We start from the raw sequence: 22,534 nt of genomic DNA on the forward strand, positions 1-22,534 counted from the left end.
AGGAGAGAACAATGGTGCTGAAAGTATAAAACATTAAATTTCTTTAATTCACTGCTATAATGGATTTTTACACCCTTTAATTAAAGATGGAAATATCCCATTTCTAGTCATTTTTACTTTAGTTACCTATTGGACAGAGGTTCCATTCATTAGCAAGTAAAATTAGATGTCTCTACATATGGTTTCTTATTATATTTGGAAATCTTTAAAGAAATGGGCATCTCAGCAGCAAAGAAACAGATGATAGTCTCCTCTCTCCAACAGTAGTCCTGTTACTATTGTCTTGAGGCTCCTCTAGAGTCTCTCTTCCTCTTCACCAGGCTTACCCTTTCCTATCCCTTCCCACACACCTTTCCCAACCTGGCTATAAACACCCACTATTAGATACACACAGACTCATTCAAATATAAATTAACTTATTCACTCACAGAGCATATATACACATTTTTATACCCACTCATTTTTATTAATACCATGCTGAGGTGGAAGAAGAGTGAATTTTAGTTAGTAGGAGAACTGGATTTTGGCAAAGCCTGAGAGTGGGAAGATCTTATGTAAGAGAAATAGTAATGCTAAGGCCAAGAGGATTATAGGGTGAGATTAGAACCAGAGGCCCAGAAAGGATTTATTTTTAGATCACAAGGTAACTTGGGACTGAAAAGTAACACAGAATGTTAACATACTATGTAAATGGAACTTGAGTCAGAAAGAAAGGCAGATCCTTTGCTTACATTAGTAAATGAAAGCCAAACTACAGGATGTGACATTCAGCTATTAAGAAAGGAAGAACAACAGCTCACAGCTGCTCTCATGTCCCTAAATATCAAGGCATTGTTTCCAGAGACAGACTTTCAGTCTGTTCTCACAGATGGTTATTAAAATCTAATTCAAAAGAGAAAATCAATAAATGTGGTGATGAGAGATTAATTAAATCTCAAATGGATATTATAAATAGTCAATTCTTTGTTCTATCACATGCAGGTTTTTCTGCAATATAGAATACCGTAAATATACTGAAAAAAGCCAAAATATATTTATCAGTGAAAACCTGTCATTTTGGTTTCATTCAGCCAATACTTGGGAACACTGTGCTAAACTGATGAGCAGTAATCATTTTCCATTGCTTTTAATACAGTGTTGCCAATTTTAGTTGGTTGCTTAGAAACATTAAGTAAAACTTGCACTTGAAACTAGTGCAAGAAGAATAAGGGTTCTGGTGGGGGCTGGAAGTACATTGAAAAAAACTGTGAAGATCATAATACAACTATGTAGAATGGTGTGAGATTATCAGCCAAATTTGCCAGCTTACTCATTGTTTTCAAGAAGCTATCATAAGCTGACTCTGGTTGGAAACTAGTAATATGTGGTTTTCCACAACTGTAGCCACCAAAATTAAGACTGACATTTTAAATAGGCCACATGATTAGGACACTGAAGGTTGTTCCTGGCCATCTAGCACAGATGGCAGTGACAGCATCAAAGATAAACAGGAGTCTCTGTGGAGGTTGGATGTTCAGTGGGAGGACCCTGGGCCTATTCCTTGTCCCTCTACTGCTGGAAAGGAATTACTGTTTTAAAAGGTTTGCTGCTGGCGATACACTGTTGCCAAATGCTCTACTCTAAGCTTCATCATGAGTAATTTGTAATTAAGTAAATAACAGATAGGTAACAACAACAACAACAAAAAGCACCAGCCTTGGAAATAGGGGGCTTGGTCAATATTATTGTTGGTTCCTGTTGTTGGCTCAGTTACTAACATTCATAACTTTAGACATATCACTGAAACTCCTTAAACCTCAATTTTGACATTATAAAATAAAAGAGTCAGTTGTTCCCAAAGTTCCAAAGAATTTCAAGGGCCGCCTCATGGGACTGGTGCTGGTGGACGGGTTTACTCAGAGCAGCTCAGTTTTCTCTGCTTAATATAATGACACTCTAAGAAAAAATTTACTATTCAAAAAAGTATTTTGCTATGAAAATAAAAAATAAAAATAGGCTTGAAAATCACTAGTTTAATAATTTCTAACTTCCATCTCTACAACTATTTAAGAACAAAATGGATAGGATTTAAAAACCAAACAAAAAGTTAAAAAAAAATTCCAAGAGTGAACTATATGGGGAGGTCTAATCAAGAAATTGAAGGAGCATGGAAGCTCACCATGCATATGTCATCGAAACACCTGATTTTAGTTATGACTTCCTGTCCTACGACAGGATAGAAGAGAAAGTTCTAAAATAAGAGTGAAAAGATCTGGATTCTCTTTCAGAATTTTACATTCACATGATGCGGTTGTTTTAAAATAAGCCCATAAATTCTTTTATATTCCTCCATGAAAAGATGGAGTCTAATTATTTTCCTTTGGAATATGGGCCAGCCCTAGTGGATCCCCACTAATGAAAAATTGTGACAGAGTGATGTTATAGGACTAGGTCACAAAAGTCAATACAACTTTTGCTTGGGTGTCTCTTTTTGGGGTGCTCGGCCTTGGAATCCAGTCATCATGCTCTGAGGAAGCCAAGCAGTCCATGAAAAGGCCAGGAGCAGGTGTTCCAGCTAGAACCTATTTAAAGTCCAAGCCTCAAGCCAGCATTAATCACCAGCGTATGAATGAACAAGACTTCAAGGGATTCCAATTTTGTAGAAACCAAAGCAAATAAACAAGAGCAGCCTGGAAGAGTCAGAAATCATGCAGGGAAGGGGGAAAAAATGTAAAAACCTATCACTAGCATTTCACTGAAAATACCATCTTCCAGTAATTTGCCAAAATCATCAACTCATAGGGGAAGGGGAAAGGCACCCACTGTATGTTCTCTAGGCCTTTTAGAAAACAGGCAGGTGTTCCTTTGGCCACATAAATGCCAATCTACAAAAAAGATGGTATTGTTACCATCAAGGAAACAGGCACTGTTCAAAAAGGAATGCCCCACAGATGTTATGATGGCAAAACTGGGAGAGTCTACAGTGTTACCCAGCTTGCTGTTGGCATTGTTGTAAAGAACCAAGTTAAAGGCAAGATTCTTGCCAAGAGAATTAATGTATATATTGAGCATATTAAGCACTCAAAGAGCTGAGATAGCTTCTTGAAGCTCATGAAGGAAAATGATCAGAGAGAGAAGGACGCCAAAAGAAAGGTACTTGGGTCCAACTGAAGTGCCAGCCTGTCCCACTCAGCAAAGCACATTTTGTAAGAACCAGTGGAAAGGAGCCTGGGCTGCTGGAACCCATTTCCTATGAATTTACGGCATGATAAGCATAAAACAACAACAACAATACTCCCAAAACCCTCAAGACTAAAATACATGCATACATAAATAAAAATAAAACCCATCACTAATTTAGTTAGAGGGATAAAAGATAGTACAGCCAGGAAATAAGAAGGTTCTATCAATAAAGAGATATTCAGAGAGGGGAAAAAAGAATTCTTGTTCATTAAAACCATACTAGCAGAAAAAAAAATACTTAGTAGAAGGGTTTTGAGGAAATGCCCAAAAATATATAGCAAAAGAACAAAGAAAGGGAAAGCAAAAGTGAAAAAAAAAATAAGAAAACCAGACATTCAGGGGTGCTTGGGTGGCTCAGTGGGTTAAAGCCTCTGCCTTCAGCTCAGATCATGATCTCAGGGTCCTGGGATCGAGCCCCGCATCAGGCTCTTTGCTCAGCGGGGAGCCTCCTTCCCCCTTCCCTCTCTGCCTGCCTGTCTGCCTACTTGTGATCTCTGTCAAATAAATTAATTAATTAAAAAAAGAAGAAAACTAGACATTCAGAAGGTCTGGCTTTTGAATAATAGGAGATTCAGAAAGAAAGGATAAAAGAAACAGATGGGAGGAAAGCATCAATAAAAAGTTTCTAGGAAATTCCTTGAAATTCAAGGACATGAATTCCTAGATGAAAAGGGCCTATGATACATGTAGCAAAAGGGCTGAAACTAGACCCACACCAAGTACCGCTCTGTACAATTTCAGAAGGTCTGAGTCAAAGAGATGGTTCTACAAGCTTCCAGAGAGACAGATACCTTATACAAAGGACGGGAAGGTGAGGGCATTACTCTGCACACACTAGAACAGAATGGCCTAAGAGTGAGTAATTTTGATGCCTGCCATCACCAAGATCCTGACTACCTTTCTACTCTTCTTTTTTAACTGAAGTTAGAAGGAACAGGTGAGCCCAGCCCAGACTGTTCTCCATACTTCAGCTTGTCTAGCCGGTGGGGTGATGAATGCTCTCCATTTCTTGCTGTGCTATCTGAATCAGCTGAGGGTGCTTAGTTCACCTCACTGCTTTAACCTGGGCTACTCCTGACAGCTGCAGAGTCATATTTCTGCCAGACATCTAAAGCATACATAGTCCAACAAATCACAGCTCTGTCAGATATGCCAATAGTTGTCCTTTGTTTCCCAGGACTCACTCATGACCTTGGCTCACTGACTTCCCCAGAAAGAACTCACATTCCTGCGAAAGCTGAAGGCAGATCCGATTCAGAGACTCTGTTCAGACCATCTTTTCACCTAATTGTGGCACTGACCCTTACACATCCAAGGTTTGTGCTTGCCATTCTGTTTTTCAAAACCAGGCAGTATGTGTGTGTATATAATTACACATATAATTTAAGCGGTATATTGTTTATAGGAACGTATAAAGATAACAAAATTATTATTTTTTAAAAATCAAAGGAATAGGAGTTACCTCTGGACAGAAAGGGCAATGCAACTGGGTGGGTTCATAGGAGCTTATAATGTTCTTTTTCTTAATTTTAGCACCAACTTCTTCTGCTTTCCATTTATTATTACTAAAACCATATATTACTGTTGATTACATTCCATATATGTGGTGTCAAATTTTTAAAAATTTGTGCAGTTACCCATGAAATAAGAGTAATAGAAACTCCTGTTCATCACAATCCCTTCCCTACAACTTAGCTGCCTATAATATTATCACTCACATTTACTGAATTTCATAAGGCATGGAACTGAATGCTTTTAAATGCTTTTTGTTCATTTATCCTCACAACCCCATGAGGCAGCTTCTTTATTATGCTATTTTACAGATGGAAAAAACGAGCACAGAGAGGTTAAATAAATTTTCCAGGATCGTAAGTTATGGAGCCAGGATTCAAACCCATCCGGATAAGTTACAACACCCATGTTTTTTCCACTATCGAATAATGCCAAACCTTCTACCATGTATAAAAACAAGTAGCAAAACTGAATCCTAAATTTACATGGAAGTAGGACCTGGGAAATTATGAAATGTCAAAAAAAAAAAAAAAACAACAACTCAACAAGGATCAAACAAAATAAACACTTTAAATCATAAAACTTTGGTGTACAGGATATTTTACAACACATAATGCCCCAATTCCTCATTCTATAAATGAGCAAATGAAGGCTCATGAAGGCTAAGTGTAATGTCTAAGGTCACAATGACACTTACTGGTGGTAATTAACTCAAATGTTCAGTTCTTATTTAATATCATAATTTAGAGTGTGTGGGTGCCAGGCAGGAAATAAATGAGCTACAAACTGAAGGATGCCTCACTACGTCGGTAGTGGCAGCAACTGAAACAAGAAGACCAGAGTGGATTAGTCATAACAGGTGGTGTTTACATCATTGTCTATAGGGCGACTTTTCTGAACATTTGGCAAAAAATAAAATAGAAGGTGGGAGAGAGAAAGGAAGAAAGAGGGGGAAAAAATCTGACTCACAGGACTTTAGCCACCAGAGCTAAATATATTGTAATAGATTCATTAGTTTTGGGAGATGTACTTTTTACTAAGTTCAGTCATGTTTATGTTTGTAAAACTACAACAAAAACATAGGTGAAATGTTCTTTTATGGGTCTAGTTATAAAAATATTCAAAAGTCCTTTTTCCAGAAGGTTACCTCTAGTGGAACAGATGCCTTATACTGGAGAATTTATTACAGAGACAGGTCTGACATTCCAGGAGAGAAAACTGACCAGAAATCTAGAAAAACTGTCTCCCATTTCCTCATTCAGCAAACTATTTTCTGAGTAAAGACTCCATGTACCTACCATAGAGGCTGGATCCTGGAGATACACAAATGAATTAAAAATTCAAGGAGAATGTAGATGCATTTACTCTGAGACCCAACAATCCTACTTCCAGGAATATCTCAGAAAACACAAAAAGACGTATGTACAGATTCATTCACTGTGGCATTGTTGAGTAAAAGAATGGACACAATTCATTTCTTTTAATAGGATCTTTATTAAATAATTTATAATATATCCTATGAGTGATGTATAATTATAAAAAAGAATAAGGGAGCTCTTTATGTACTGATATAGAAAAATATCCAGGGTACACTAAAAACAAGGTGCAGGGCAATGTATATGCAGTTACCTTTTCTTTAAGAAGAGACAGGAAATGAGAATGTATGTACATTTATTTTTGCTTTCCTCTGGATAAAGAAACACAAGAAAGAATATAGTAAGACAGCAGGGAAGAAATAAAAATGAGACATCTGAAACATACTATTTATAGTTTTGATTCTTTGAGACACACAAATGTTACCTATTCAAAAAATTAACTTCAATATAAAAAAATAAAAAGAAGAGCGCTTGCCCTCTTTAAAACAGAAGCTTAAGAATTTACTCCAGACTAGTAAAGAGACAGATAAGTGAACAGATAAATGCAGCAGGGTACTCTAAGTTCTCAGTAGATATTCTTCTCCTGCTGGCACAGTTAGGAAAGTCAAGTCTAAGGTACTCACTCTGACTCAGAGAAGGATTTTGGAGATTTAGTCTAAAATCAGTTCATTCTCCACAGAAACCTGGAGATGGGGTCATTTGAGGCTTTGGAGATAATTCTTCTAGGGTAAGATTCTTTTTTTTTTTTTTTTTAAGGGTAAGATTCTTAAAGCAGCTATTTCAAGTCTTTTTCTCTCCCCAGATGGCAAGTCCTGCGCTGGGTTTCTTCTAACAGCTTGTTTCTCTGTCTGCCTCTAAAGTTGCTCTTGGAGGAACTGTGAAAACTCTGTGGTACTTTACCTGTGTAGAAATCATAGGACACCACCACACACCGATCCAATCACCCATTTGAGCTAAAGACCACTTTGTTTTTCCATGAGCTATTTCAGAGTGGCAAAGATCATGGGATGTATTTCTCCAGAATTAGGCAGAAAACTGCAGGGCTCACGATGTCCTATCAGGGCTCTTTTAGAGTAAACTCATGAAAGGCACTGAGCTGGAAGAGAAACAGTGCCCTCAAGATAAACCTCAGAGTTCCTGTCTACGCTTTTCTGAATTACCAAGAGTGCAAAGACATTATACAAGAGATGGGGAGAAACTGTTTCATCTCTTTTAAAGCTGTTCTGGGCTGTTTAAAGATGTTTTAAAGAAGTCTGACAGGGGCATAATCACTTTAGAAAGAAGATACAAAAGAGTAAGAGAGAACATAGTGCTAATCCCCCCTCCATCATTACTTACCATTTATATTGTTTCTCTGAAGATGTATCATCCCTAACAGCTGTTGTAGTAGGTAAAACTCCTACACTTCTCTGATCTCCAAAAGGACAGCCAACTCGACAGGCAGACCTAGTCATGTGATCTACAGGGAGGAAAGGCATCCCTCAGCTGTTAGGTAAACCCACGCTGGGCTTTTGCAGCTTCTCTAATACCACTTGAAGATCAGATGGGAAGACGAGCTGTTAGAGAATACCCAGCATAGGTCCTGCTACCAGAGAAGAGGGAGGAAACTGTAATAACTGCCAAGAATGATGCATCTTTGAGGAAACAATCTTACTGGCAAGTAAAAGAGGCTTCCTGAAAGATCAAAGAATTATAAACATGCTTACATTGGAAAGACTTAGTCTAACTTCCCATTCAGTAAAGGAATTCTTTATGCAGCAGCCCTGAGATAGGAACTCCAAGTCGTACCTGAATCCAGGGGACATCCAGACAGAACAGCTAGGAGAAGTCAGCACTAGGAGTTCCACTAAAGGAAAAGAAGTCTGCGAAGAGGGCAATTCCTCTAGAGTGGTATATACAAATACTCCAAGTTCAGGTTGGGGCTGAGTCTAGATTCCATAAGACCGGCACAGATGAGAGGGAAACAGACAAGTGGTGGGGACTCATTCAGAGTCACACATCTACCTAATAGGAGGCAGGTAAGTTGTGAGCAAACAAGTTGGTTCAGACATCAGGATTTCAGTATAGACAAAATGGAATAAAGGAATCAGTGTGGAAGCAAAAGCTATTGAATCTGAACAGAGTCCAAACAAAAAAAGTTAGAGATAGTCATGACTTCCTTTTTTACTATCATTCTCCATAGGAGTCATTTCAATGTTCTTAAGATTCTTAAAACTGTTGTGAGCTGAACTGTGTCTGTGAAATAGATATGTTTGAAGATATTTTGAAGTCCTAACTCCTATGACCTGTGAATGTGACCTTATTTGACAATTTGTAGATGCAAACAAATTAAGACGAAGACATACTGGATTAGGGTAGGTCCTAATTCAATGACTGGTATCCTTACAAAAAAAGGGAAACACAGAAAGAATACAGGAGAAAATGCCATGTGAAGGGAGAGGCAAAGATTGGAGAGACGCATCTACAAGGCAAGAGACAGCAAGGATTGCTGGTAATTACCAGAGGCTAGGACAGAGGCATGGAACAGATTCTGAGAACCTTCAAAAGGAACCAATTCTACCAATGCCTGGATTTCAGATCTCTAGCCTCCAGAACCATAAGAGAAAAAATTCTGTTGTTTTAAGCTATCAAGTTTGTGTTCTATGTTACAGCAGCAGGAAGAAACTGATACACCCTCCAAGGAGATTAGTGAATTCAAGGCAAGAAGAACTGAGTTTTCTACTTCCATTTCCTCTTCCTACTTCCTCTCTTCCCTCAATTCTGTAGTGTGAGTCATGAGAGCTCTTGTAACCTTGCTGGTGCTGACATCCCAACCCCTACGCTTTGCATTTTTCTTTGGTTCTATCCTTATACCACTTCTCTATTCTACTAGTTCATTTTATTATTCTATTTTCCTACTGCAGTTTTAGTCTCTCTCTTTATGAGATCCTTTCCTTGACCACACTGCTCTGCAAGACCCTGCTTTTCTTTCAGTACAGCTAAGCTTCAGTTGAATCTGGGCAGTCTACATTGCCCCCATAGCCTTGCTATTAATCTGCCTCTTAACCTTCTACAGTTTAAATTCTCCTCATACCATCCTACTGAAACCATTCTCTTAAAAGTCATCAATAAACACATTAACAACAAATCCTTTGCTTTGTTGTCTCAGTGCTTACTCTTCTTGTTCTCACTTAGCAATGACACTATATCATCTTCTTTAAATTTTCCTTTCCCTTGATTTGTCTCTCTCTCTCCCCACCCTTTTTTTTTTTTTAAAGATTTATTTATTTTAGAGAAAAAGAGAGAATGCATGCGTGCACGTTGGGGGATAGACAGAGGGAGAGAAGCTCAAGTAGACCTTCCACTGAACCTGGAGCCTGACACAGGGCTCCACGTGGGGCTTGATCTCACAACCCATGAGATCATGACCTGAGCGGAAACCAAGAGTTGGATGCTTAACTGACTGAGACACCCAGGTGCCCTGCTTTTTCCTGGATTTCTAAGTTACAGCCCAACGTTGTTCATTTCCCTCCTTCAGGACTCACTTTCTTTTCTTTCACCAACTCTTCTTTTAATGAAGGTATTATCCAAAACTATCCTTGGTTCTCTTCCTTTTTCTATGTCTGCCATTTCATTAGCTAGGTAAGTTCACTCTGGGCAAGCCACTTAAAACTCTCTGTGGCTTAAGTTTCCTTACCTTTGAAAAAGGAGAAGGATTCCATCCTTCAGTGGCTGTAAGGACTAAATGAATTCCCTTCCTATATGTACCACATTCAGAACCATGAGTGGCAGAGTAAGCATTGAATGAAGCTGCTGTTGTGGCTGCTGTCACTGCTTTGGCACATTCACTCTGAGAGCTATTTCCTCTGTCCTGGGTTGTCTCTTGTTTGACTCTATGCAATAGAGTTGACCCTTTAACAATGTGGGGGGTCAGGGGCACCAACCCCTCATGCAGTTGAAAATCCATATATAACTTTTGACTCCCCAAAAACTTAATTACTAATAGCCTACTATTAACTAGAAGCCTTCCTGATGACATAAACTATTGGTTAACACATATTTTGTATGTTGTATGTAACAAAGTCTTAAAATAATAAGCTAGAGAAAATAAAATGTTAAGAAAATCACAAGGAAAATACATTCACTGTACTGTACAGTATTTACTGAAAAAAATCTGCATATAAGTGGACCTATGCAGTTCAAACCTATGTCATTCAAGAGTCAGCTAACTGGTCAACTATACTTCTAAGAATCACTGCTGGACAAGGGAACTGCCTAGAGCCTGAGGGGATTACAAAGGTTTTATTCCTTCACGGAACAAACTGAGATTATAGTATTCAAATGATAATACATAAGACTGGGTGACTTGATAAAAGGTAATAACAAAAGAAAACCTAATTGGAAAGTCAAAGAAGGGAAGAACTATATCTGGTTGGAGAGAATCAGCAAAGGTTTAATAAAGAAGTAGCTTTGAAGGATAGATAAGGATGTGTCAGGTAGAAAAGAGGGAAGAGTGCATTCCAGGCAGTGGGAACAAGCTGGCAAAATCTCTGAGGTAAGGTATGAGGCATCCAAAAGAATAGCAAAAATGTAGTTATATGTAGGAGAAAAGTGGGAGCTAACATTGAAAAGCTGTCATATTTTGAACGTCCTTGAGTGTCAAGGTAAAAATTTTTTATTTAATTTTGGAAGCATTAGGGGGTATGAAGATGATGTAATTAGAGTTGTATGATTAATGTGATATGATTAATCAGGAAAGAGAAACAAGTCAATCAGGAATTTCCTCTATCTGTCAGATAGAGGAACAAGAGTTTTGTTGTCACAAAATGTGGACTGGATTTTGGTTCTAACACTTAACAGTGACCCCAGCCAACTAATTTACCCTCTCTCAGCCTGTTTCCATACTTATAACATGGTGTGATAAATAGAAACTAAGATGGCCCCCATGAGTCCCAGCTATCTGGTGTTCTGTCAGGATTACATTATATTGCATGACAAAAGAGACTGTGTAGATATAAATAACTGGCTGAGGTTAAAATAGGGAGATTATCAAGGTAGGCAAAACCTAAGGACATGAGACCTTTAGAAGCACAGAATTTTCTCCCACTGGCTGCAAAAGACAAAGTCAGAGAGATTGGAAACATGAAAGGGATTCAACACGAGGGCTCCTGCTGCTGGCCTTCCAACAGGAAGCTACAGCACTCAGCAAAGTCTGTGGGAGGAGGTGGCAGACTGTGTAAATGGTCTGTTTAGGAGCTGAGAGCAGCCCCGGCTGCAGCCGGCAGGGATTGCCTGCAACCTGAAGAGGCTTGGAGGAGGATTCTTCCCACAGAGTCCAGCCCAGCCAACACCCTGTGAAACCCTGAGCAGAAAACCCAGTCACACTCACCAGGACCTCTGACTTAAAGAGCCATCAGCTAATAAATGGGTGTTGCTTTTAAACCATTAGGTTTGTGGTAATTTGTTATATATAAATAGAAAACGAATGGAACAGGAATTCTAGTATCTATTCTATTTTATGTGATTGTTGCAAGGCTCAAATAAGGTAACGTATACACAAATAATACACAAATATAACTTATAGTTGTTATCCAGTTAACAAGTCTAAAATATGTATCATTTCTCTCAACTCCTCTCCCCATCAAATAGGCTTACTTTCTTTCTTTCTTTCTTTAATGGTACCGTAATTACAGCTTTGCTTTGTTTTGCTGTGGACTGGGGGACTGACTAGTGGCTCCTTGGAGTGAGCCTGAGGTGAAAGAATATGTGTGTGTGTGCGCACGTGCACGCGCGAGCATGCGTGCACCATGAGTGCATAAATAAGAGAAGAAAGAAGTCATCAAAGGCAAAGGTTGATAAATGAAATAAGGTAAATACTGACCTGCAAAAGTGCAGAATATGGGTCTAGCACGAGCATCGACTGTCAAATGAAAATCTGTGTGAGAATAATTTATGCCACACACAGCTACGGACACAAGGAATTTACCAAAAACTATGTCCTTAAACATTTCTAGGTTTATTTTGTGTTGTTTGGGTACAGGGACATTTAAACCTTCACAGATTTTTTTTGTTACAGGTCAAGAGAACTTAAAATTAGGCAAGTAATGGAAATTTCCTGTGACAAAACAATACAGAGTTGTATAAAGAAATAAAGCATATTTATAATATACAGCCAGTTCTACTTTCCTGAGGAAACCATTAAACTGACTGGTGGGCATGCTTCCATACCTCTTTATATGCTTGAAGAAGTATAAATGTTTCCCTACTCTTAAAAACCTGGAGTCATCGTCGACCTATTATATGTAACTTGTGTTTTTCATTTTACAGTGTATTGTGGGCACTTCTAGACACTTTATACACATACCATATTTTTCTTAATAGAGGTGTAGTACTCCAAGCCACCCATTCATAAAAGTGCCAATTTTCACATTCCTTAGACAACATCACAGATATAAATCCTTTCATTCTCTGCAACTGCAGAGGAAAATGTTAACTTCTTATTGTAGCTTGTACTTCTTTATAAATACAAGTGAGATCGAGCAACCTTTCACATGTGTAGTTATAGCTCACATTTCCTCTTGATTAGTCTGCTCAGATCCCTTGCCTTTTCTTCATTGGGATGTTCCTTTTATTGTTTTATTAATAGTCTTTATGATCAAGGATATGTTTTTCACAGACTATGACATTTGTAGATGTTTATACTTTAGGATTTTAAAAAGTTCCCATGGAAGTTTTAAATTTTCTTATATACTCAAACTTGTCAATTTTTTGTTTTATGGCTTTTGGCATTATCATGCCAAGAGATTTTTTTATATATATATAAACAACCTCTTGTGTTTTCTTCTAGTACTTCTGTAGTTTAAAAAAAAAATCCCAAGTTATTATTTTTAATAGGTTAACTAGTCATCCTAATTCCATTTTTGAATAATTGAATACCACTTATATACTACATTTTTTACTGATCTATTTGGCTGTCTTTGTGGCAGCACTGCAAATATAATAGCTTTATAATATATGTACTACAGAGGAATGGGCTTCCTCATTACATTGCATCTTCTTGGACACTGATTCTTATAGATCACATAGGCCATCATTGTCTTAAGATCCTACCTGCCCCCGACACAAAACTGCTGAAAAATGTATTAAATGTAGAGAGTAAACTGGGTATACCTGACACCTTCATGTTTTTCCATCCCATGACCTTTTAGTCTTTTGATAAAGTTTTTCATACAGGTTTAGCTCACTTTCTTTTAGGTTTATTTCTAAGTATTTCATTATTTTCCATCAAGTCTTCTAATTGATTATTCTTCAAATAAAGGAAATCTACTGAATTTTCATATATTTGTAAGGTGTCTGGCTGCCTAATCAAATTCTATTATTCACAAGCTTTGTATGTCATTCATACCTTACCCTAGGTAACAGTCACCTAAAAATAACAATTTTGCTCCTTTGTGTAAATATTTATACAGCTTATTTCTTTTTCATATTGTATTAATTAATTTAATCTACCAAAAAACTACTTTTTAATAGTTTGATAATACTTTTTCAGCCAAAATATAAAGACTATGTGTACTTTCAATAGTCATTATTATTTTACCATTCTTGATGTTAGGGAAAACAAGATGTGTAGGTGAACTTCTGTTTTCAGCGGCTTCTTTCTTCTGGTTAACAGTTGAAATAAAACTGCTAAAAGTGGAAATTTGGCCTTTGGATCCTCTGTCCAAACCCTAAAAACAGAGAAGTTAACATTGCAGTATAATTCCCACTAGCTATATTTAAACTATTTTATTGCAGAAATCATAAACACTTAAACAGAGATTTTAATTTGATGATAGATACATGATATACAGATAAAATATATAACACTGACTTACCTTTTTTAGGACCAAATTGTTTTAAATATAAAATGAAAATAGTTGTATCATGCCTATAAATTGATAAAGTTTGGAAACAGGGATATAAATAGTATCTTCCTTATGGGGTTACTATGAGGTCTCTCTGAGATAATGGGTATCAAGTAACTGGCATGGCCCCTCGTACACTGTACATGCTCCACTCATGTTAATGGCTCTTTTACATTTGTGTTTAGGTAACACTATTTTTATGAGCTCCACAAATATTATTTTCAATAGTTAACATGCATGTGAAATTTCATATGTTGATTCATTGAAGGTTTTCTTTTCTTTTGATGCAACTTTAGCAGTTCAGGTAAAAAGATAAAAACTTTAGAGCTCATTTCTTTCTATGCACCGTGACTACACTTTGGGTGTACCAGGATTAAAACAGATAATGCTAATATAATAAAAGGTGATAGGTGAAAAACCCACAGCTAATATCATCCTAAATGGGGAGAAATGGAGAGCTTTTCCTCTATGGTCAGGAAGAAGACAGGAATGTCCACTCTCACCACTGTTAATTTAACATAGTAATGGAAGCCCTAGCCACAGCAGTCAGACAACACAAAGAAATAAAAGGCATCCAAATCAGCAAAGAAGTAACACTTTCACTCTTTGGACATGACATGATAGTAAACATAAAAAACCTGAAAGACTCCACCAAAAAACTGCTAGAACTGAAAAACGATTCAGTAAAGTCACAGGACACAAAATCAATGTACAGCAATCTGTTGCATTTCCATATACCACTAACGAAGCAGCAGAAAGAGAAATTCAGGAATCAATTCCATATAGAATTGCACCAAAAATAATGAGCTACCTAGGCATAAACCTAACCAAAGAGGTGAAAGCCTGTACTCTGAAAATTATAAAACACCAATGAAAGAAATTGAAGGTGACACAAAGAAATAGAAAGATATTCTATGCACATGGACTGGAACAACAAATGCTGTTAAAATATCTACACAACCCAAAGCAACCTACCTACATATTTAATGCAATCCCTACCAAAATATTAACAGCATTTTTTTCCCTAAAGAGCTAGAACAATCCTAAAATTTGTATGGAAATACCAAAGACCTTGAATACCTAAAGCAATCTTGAAAAAGCAAAGCAAACCTGGAGGCATCAAAATTACAGACTTCAAGTTATATTACAAACCTGTAGTGATCAAGACAGTATGGGGCTGGCATGAAAACAGACACATAATGTGATCAATGGAACAGAATCAAGAACCGAGAAATAAACCCACAACTGTATGGTTAACTAACTTGCGACAAAGCAGGAAAGAATATCCAATGGAAAAAAGACAGTTTCTTCAACAAATGGTGTTGGGAAATTTGGACAGCCACATGCAGAAGAATGAAACTGGACCACTTTCTTACACCACACACAAAAATAAACTCAAAATGGATGAAAGATCCTTGAAAACACAGGCAGGAACCTCTGGCCTCGGCAGCAACTTCTTAATAAACACATCTCAGGAGGCAAGGGAAACAGAAGCAAAAGTAAACTACTGGGACTTCAATAACATTAAAAGCTTCTGCACAGCAAAGGAAACAATCAACAAAACTAAAAGGTAACCTATGGAATAGGAGAAGAAATCTGCAAATGACATATCTGATAAAGGGTGAGTACCCCAATCTATAAAGAACTTAAAAAACTCAACACCCAAAAATGAACAATCCAATTAAAAATGGGCAGAAGACATGAACAGACATTTTTCCAAAGAAGACATACAGATGGCCAGCGGACATATGAAAAGATACTCAACATCACTTATGAATGAAATGCAAAGCAAAACTACAATGAGGTATCCCCTTGTACCTGTCAGAATGGCTAATAACAACACAAGAAACAATAGGAGAGGATGTGGAAAACAGTATGGAGGCTCCTCAGAAAGTTCAGACTAGAGCTACTCCACCCATCAATCACATTACTAGGTATTTACCCAAAGAAGACAAAAATACTAATTCAAAGGGATACATACACCCTTATGTTTACAGCAGCATTATCTACTACATTCAAATTATGGAAAGAGCTCAAATGCCCACTGACTGGTGAATGGATAAATAAGATGTGGCATAAATACACGTTGGAATATTACTCAGCCACAAAAAGTGTGAAATCTTGCCATTTTCAACCATGTGGATAGAGCTCAAGAGCATTATCCTAAGTGAAATAAGTCAGAGAAAGACAAACATCATTTGATTTCACTCATATGTGGAATTTTAGAAGCAAAACAAATGAGCAAAGGGAAAAAGGAGAGAGAAGCAAACCAAGAAATACTCTTTTAACTATAGAGAACAAACTGATGGTTAGCAGAAGGGAGATGGGTGAGGTGATGAGTTTGAGTTAAAAAGGTGATGGGGGAGAAAAAGATAACACTAAGTCCTTAGGAATCCACAGGTGCATCTAACAGTGCAATCTTCCTATAGCACAGAATCTATCCATTAACACACTTTTCACAAAATAATAACCATAAGGTCCATAATATGTAATTTATCTATATTTTATAATTATAAATAAAATATTACCAGGCCAATATTCAGTTATAGAACTACCTCAGGGTTTATTCTCAGCTCTCTTACCAGCTTACTGATGCTTAATAAAATACAACTTCTTGGGGCACTTGGGTGGCTCAGTGGATTAAGCCGCTGCCTTCAGCTCAGGTCATGAGGGCTCTCTGCTCAGCAGGGAGCCTGCTTCCCCTTCTCTCTCTGCCTGACTCTCTGTCTACTTGTGATCTCTCTCTCTCTGTCAAATAAATAAATAAAATCTTAAAAAAAATACAACTTTCTTCCTTAATATTCACTCCTTTACTCTAAATGTAATTTCTTTGCTTTCACAATAGTTTCCTTTTCCTCTCCTTCTTCTTAATCCACTGAATTGATTTCCATTTGCCTTTTCAGAATCAGCTCATACACTATGTAGCAAAAACATTCATGATTACCAAGAACTGACTCTCCCACATTTCCTCCTCTCCTAGAGATAAATGGGGCCAACCGATTCATTCTCATAGGGCCACAAGTAGAAATTTTGCTTGTGTACTGACTAGATTTAGGCTCACTGAAGACTGGTTAATATTTCTGCTAGGATTAGTCTACGTGATCCAGCCTATTATATATATTGCCTAACTAAAATCATCTTATATGTGTAGGATATGAATCCGGTTTTAGAATCAAACCATATCATCTAGGGTCTTGTACGAAACCTACAATGTGATGAGTGGCTCAACAAATGGCTATTCCTATGACAGCGGCATAGTAAAACAAGTCACTTACTGCGTACTTGCTACAGGTCTGGTGCTATATTAAGTACCTTCATATACCATTCCTATGAGATATGTATTTACACCCCACTTTATGAATAAGGAAACTGAAGTACCAAGCCCAAGTTCACAGAGATGGTAAGTAGGAATTCAAACTCTGAATGACCCTGAAGTCTGTATCCTTAAACCACCATATATCAACGTCTCTAAGATAGTAGCTATCACTTATTAAGAATTTATCCTGTGACAGTAGGTGTGTTACACATATCAGCTTGTTTCCACAACAACCCTTTGTGACTATTACCTTCTCATCTTTTACAAATATATGCTGAATGAAATTTGATAGCTTTAGGAACAACTCATGTAAGTAGAGGAAATCAACATAAGGAGAAAAACTAAGTGTATACTAAGGAAATGGTGTCCTAGCAATGTAGGAAAGACTCAATAGTTTATTTTCCTACTTCTTCCTCTACTCCTTCTCAATAAAAGAGGGTCCCAAAGAACATTGTTTAGCTCACTTGTGGAATCGCTGAATAATAAAAAATAATGAGTAACTGATTCGATCAACAAGTCCAGGGGCGCCTGGGTGGCTCAGTGGGTTAAGCCGCTGCCTTCGGCTCAGGTCATGATCTCAGGGTCCTGGGATCGAGTCCCGCGTTGGGCTTTCTGCTCAGCAGGGAGCCTGCTTCCCTCTCTCTCTCTCTCTGTCTGCCTCTCCGACTACTTGTGATTTCTCTCTGTCAAATAAATAAATAAAATCTTAAAAAAAAAAAAAAAACAAGTCCATTTTGCAGCTATCAATTCAAATCTCTAATAGTTACAAAATCTTGGTAAATTGTAGCAATACACTCAAATTCACAGAACTAGTATGTTGATTTAGGAAAATAAAATCAAAATAAACTATTTGTAAAAGTAAATCATTCCTTACTATAAATATTAGGATAGTTAAATAAGAATTTTATTAAATACTCGGGCCAAGTTTGCTGCTTGGCTGTTTTGTGCTATAGAACATCTTAAATACTAGTGGGAACGAATGTCAAATTTGATCACTATATATTTTGTTTATATATATATTTCGTGTATATATATATATTTCATATATACACAGTAATTAATAAAAATAACAAATTTATAAAATGAGATCAATGAATCGCCTCCCAGGAATGAAGTTATGTTGACTTAGCTTTAAATATCTTCAATAATTTAACCTACCAAGGGCAGGTTTTTTTTTCCACTGGTAACTGTCAAAGACAGCTAACTGTTACCTCAGGCTGAGCAATATAGGATTTAGGAAGCAGTGTGGTTGAACCAAAATCAGAAATGGAGAATGGCCCAGTTTAGATGAGACTGGAAAGAGAGGCAGGAGCCATATCACGAAGCCCTCAAGCTATGGAGCAGAGCTGATGTGCTGGGTGGAAGGAAAAGGGAAAAATCACTGAGGACTTCTAAGCAGGGAGCGACATGATCACATCTGGATGTTTAGAAGATTACTCTGTCAGCAGTGTAGAGAAGAGGCTAGAGGGAGGAAAACTAGAAGTCAAACCAGGCCTTGGAGGACCTTTATATCAGAGGAAACAAAGTCTGAACCAAGACAACAATAGGAATAGGGAACGAAGATTCATGGAAGTCTGGGCCAAAACAATGGCAAAATCTAACAGCTACTTCTGCTCTAAATGTGAAGCATAATGGGAATCACGGAACCCTCCCATAGACTACAAAATAAACAACGTAAAATGTTTTATTTCCAAGTTCAGGAGAACAGGCAAACTTTGACATCTCACCATAAACAGAGGTTATATGACTTAAGAATATGTAAAAACTTGAAAATTCTAGACTGGGTTTTTTAAGAATATGATCTGTGAGTGACCAGAAAAGGAATCAACACTCACTAGGCAAAAGCATGTTTCTAATGCCAAAATAAAGGATCTCCCCCTAACTTACAGGGTTATCATTATGTCACAGTTATGTAGTAACTGTTGTGCAAAACTAATAGAAGGACAGATCTGTGGGGAAAAGAGGCATACCTCCTTTTATCACTCTTTATCGCATTTTGCAGATACTGCATTTTTACAAATTGAAGGTTTGGGAAAACCTGGATCAAAAAGTCTATCAACACTACTTTTCCAAAGCATTTGCTTACTATGTGTCTCTGTGTCACATTTTGATAATTCATGCAATATTTCAAACTTTTTCATCATTATTACTATGGTGATCTATAATCAATGATCTTTGAAGTTACAACTATAATTGTTTTGGGACACCAAGAACCACACCCATAAATAATGGCAAACTTAATTGATAAATGTGTGTGTTCTGACTGCTTCACCGACCTACTATTCTCCCATCTCACTCCTTCTCCATGGGAGTCTCTATTCCCTGAGACACAACAATATTGAAATTAGGCCATCTAAAAACCCTATAATGGCTTCTAAGTATTCAAGTGAAAGCAAGACTTACACCTCTCACTTTATATCAAAAATTAGAAGTGATTCAGCTTAGGGAAGGAGATATACTGATGTATGAAATAAGCTGAAAACTAGGCTTCTTGCACCAGAGAGCCAAGTTGTGAATAAAAAGGAAAAGTTCTTGAAGGAAATTAAAAGTGCTATTCCAGTGAACACACAAATGATAAGAAAACAAAACAGCCTTACTACTGATATTAGAGAAAGTTTTAGAGATCTGGATAGAGGATCAAACCAGCCACAACATTTCCTTAAGCCAAAACCTAATCCAGAGCGAGACCCTACCTCTCTGCAATTCTATAAAGGCTGGGAGAAGTGAGGAAGCTACAGAAATGTAGGAAGCCAGTAGAGGTTGCATCATGAGGTTTAAAGAAAGAAGCCATCTCCATAACCTAAAAGTGCAAGGGAAGCAGCGAATGTTAATGTAGAAGCTGTAGCAAGTTATCCAGAAGATTTAGGTACATTAATTCAAGAAGGTGGCTGCACTAAGCAACAGGTTTTTCAGTGTTATTTCAGATGAAATAGCCTTCTACTGGAGGAATAGTCATCTAAAACTTTCGTAGAAAGGAGAAGTAAATATCTGGTTTCAAAAGATAGGCTGATTCCCTTTCTAGGGTGATTTTAAGTTGAGGCCAATGCTTGTTGACCATTCTGAAAATTCTAGGGCCCTTAAAAATTATGCTAGATCTACTCTGCCTGTCTTCTATAAATGGAATAATAAAGCCTGGGTGACAGCACATCAGTTTACAACATGGTTTACTGAGTATTTTAAGCCCAATGTGGAGAGCTACTGCTCAGAAAAAAGATATCTTTCAAAATATTACTGCTCATTGACAATGCACCTGGTCACTCGGGAACTCTGACGGAGAATGAATTGAGCGCTATCTTCATGCCCACAGCTCATGGATCAAGGAGTCATTTTGAATTCTCAGTCATATTTTAAAAATATGTTTCATGAGGCCGTAGCTGCCCTAGATAGGAATTCTTCTCATGGATCTGGGCAGAGTCAAATGAAAACTTCTGGAAAGGATTCACCATTCTACATGCCATTCAGAACATCTGTGACTCATGGAAAGAGGTCAAAATAGCAATATTCACAGGAGTTTGGAAGAAGTGGATTCCAACCCTCATGGATGTCTTTAAGGTTTCATGACTGTGGAGGAAGTAACTGCTAATATGGTAGAAATAGCAAGAGAACTAGAATTAGAAGTGGAGCCTAAGATGTGCCTGAACTGCAATCACATGATAAAACTTTAACAGATGAGGCGTTACTTCTTATGGATGAGCAAAGAAAGTGGTTTCTTTCTTTCTTTCTTTCTTTTTATTTCACAGACGGAGATCACAAGCAGGCAGAGAGTGAGGAGGAAGCATGCTCCCTGCTGAGCAGAGAGCCAGATGCGGGGCTTGATCCCAGGGTCCTGGGATCATGTCTTGAGATGGAATCTAGTCCTGGTGAAGACTGTTGAAATGTCAAGAGAGGATGTAGATTAGTACATAAACATAGTTGAGAAAACAGAGGCAGGGTTTTAGACAATTGACTTCAATTTGGAAAGAAGTTCCATTGTGGGTTAAATGCTATCAAACAACATCACATGCTGCAGAGAAATCATCTGTGAAAGGGAGAGTCAACTGATGAAGAACACTGTATTGTCTTATTTGAAGAAACTGCCATAGCCACCCCAACCTTCATCAGCCACCAACCTCGTTCACCAGTCAGTAGTTACCAACATCAAGGCCAGATCCTCCACCAGCAAAAATTTATGACTCACTAAATGCTCTGATGGTGGTCAGCATTTCTTAGCAATGAAGTATTTTTAAGTTAAGGCATGTACATTGTTTTTTAGATATTATGCTTTTATACACTTAATAAGCTACTGTATAGTGTCAGCATAATTTTATATACAGTGGGATATAAAAAATTTGATTTGACTTGCTTTATTGTAATCTTTGCTTTATTGCAGGGGTCTGAACTAAATCTGCAGTATCTCTGAGGCCTGCATGATATGAGCTGACAAAGAAGATAAAGGATCAATAGCCAAGGAGATATGAAATCCAAGAAAAGGTGATGTGTTAAAAATGAAGGGAGGATCAAGTTTCAAGAAAAAAATGTGGTCAATGATGTTAAACAATGGAAAATGGTTAGATCAAAAGTATGCCTACTAGAATGAATAACTGTGAAATCTTGGGGACACTGCAGACAACAGATTCAGGGGAATGGTGGTGGCAGAAACTGTATGAACCGGACTAGTGAATGAGTGGGAAGTTAGGAAATGGAGGCAATGAGCAGGGATTGCTCTGTCGAGAAGCTTTACAGAAGGAAAGAAAGGCAAGTGGCTGGAAGGGTGTAAAGGTTTGAGGGAAGATACACTGAGCCTGTTTCATGGTTGCTGTATCCAGTGTTTGCTTCTGTAGTCCCTAGAGCATTGTTCCTATTTTTTGTGCAGGAATGGCCATGGGTGGAAGCAGAGATAGGAACTCAACAAAAGGGCAGCCATCTGTAGCCTGAGTGGCTACCCATTAGGGTGGTCTTGCATAAAGGGCATTGATGCTTCCTAGTATGTAATCAGAAGGAGGTCTTTCCAGATTTTAGATGAAGGAATACGGAAAGGAGTGCCAGCCAAGAGTGGAAGAATAGCAGGGGCACAGAGAGCAGCCAATCTCTGTTCCAGTTTGCTTTTTGGTTCTGATCTATGTATATGTATCATTCCAATAAATCCCCCTTTTTCCTAAGGGAAGCATACATGGCCCAGCTTTCTGTTGCTTGTAATTAAAAAAAAAAAAATTTAATGACATGGAAAAAAATCCTTGGTCTACCAA

At 37.6% G+C, this 22,534-nt stretch overlaps 1 protein-coding gene across 4 annotated transcripts in view; it reads right to left on the minus strand.

The window, feature by feature from the left end:
* Positions 1-22,534, minus strand: part of HECTD2 (HECT domain E3 ubiquitin protein ligase 2) — a 72,463-nt gene that overhangs the window by 38,920 nt on the left and 11,009 nt on the right. For all 4 annotated transcript variants that reach the window (XR_006603148.1, XM_045068644.1, XM_045068645.1 and 1 more), the window contains exon 2: positions 13,687-13,816. Coding sequence is in view for 3 of the 4 variants with exons in the window: in XM_045068644.1 (XP_044924579.1) it covers positions 13,687-13,816 (130 nt within the window). In the remaining variant the exon portion in view is untranslated. The remainder of the gene's footprint in view (positions 1-13,686; positions 13,817-22,534) is intronic.

The sequence above is a fragment of the Mustela putorius genome, unplaced genomic scaffold, assembly GCF_011764305.1.
Source record: "Mustela putorius furo isolate JIRA1106 unplaced genomic scaffold, ASM1176430v1.1 tig00003909_pilon_pilon_pilon, whole genome shotgun sequence".
Taxonomy (NCBI): Eukaryota; Metazoa; Chordata; class Mammalia; order Carnivora; family Mustelidae; genus Mustela; species Mustela putorius.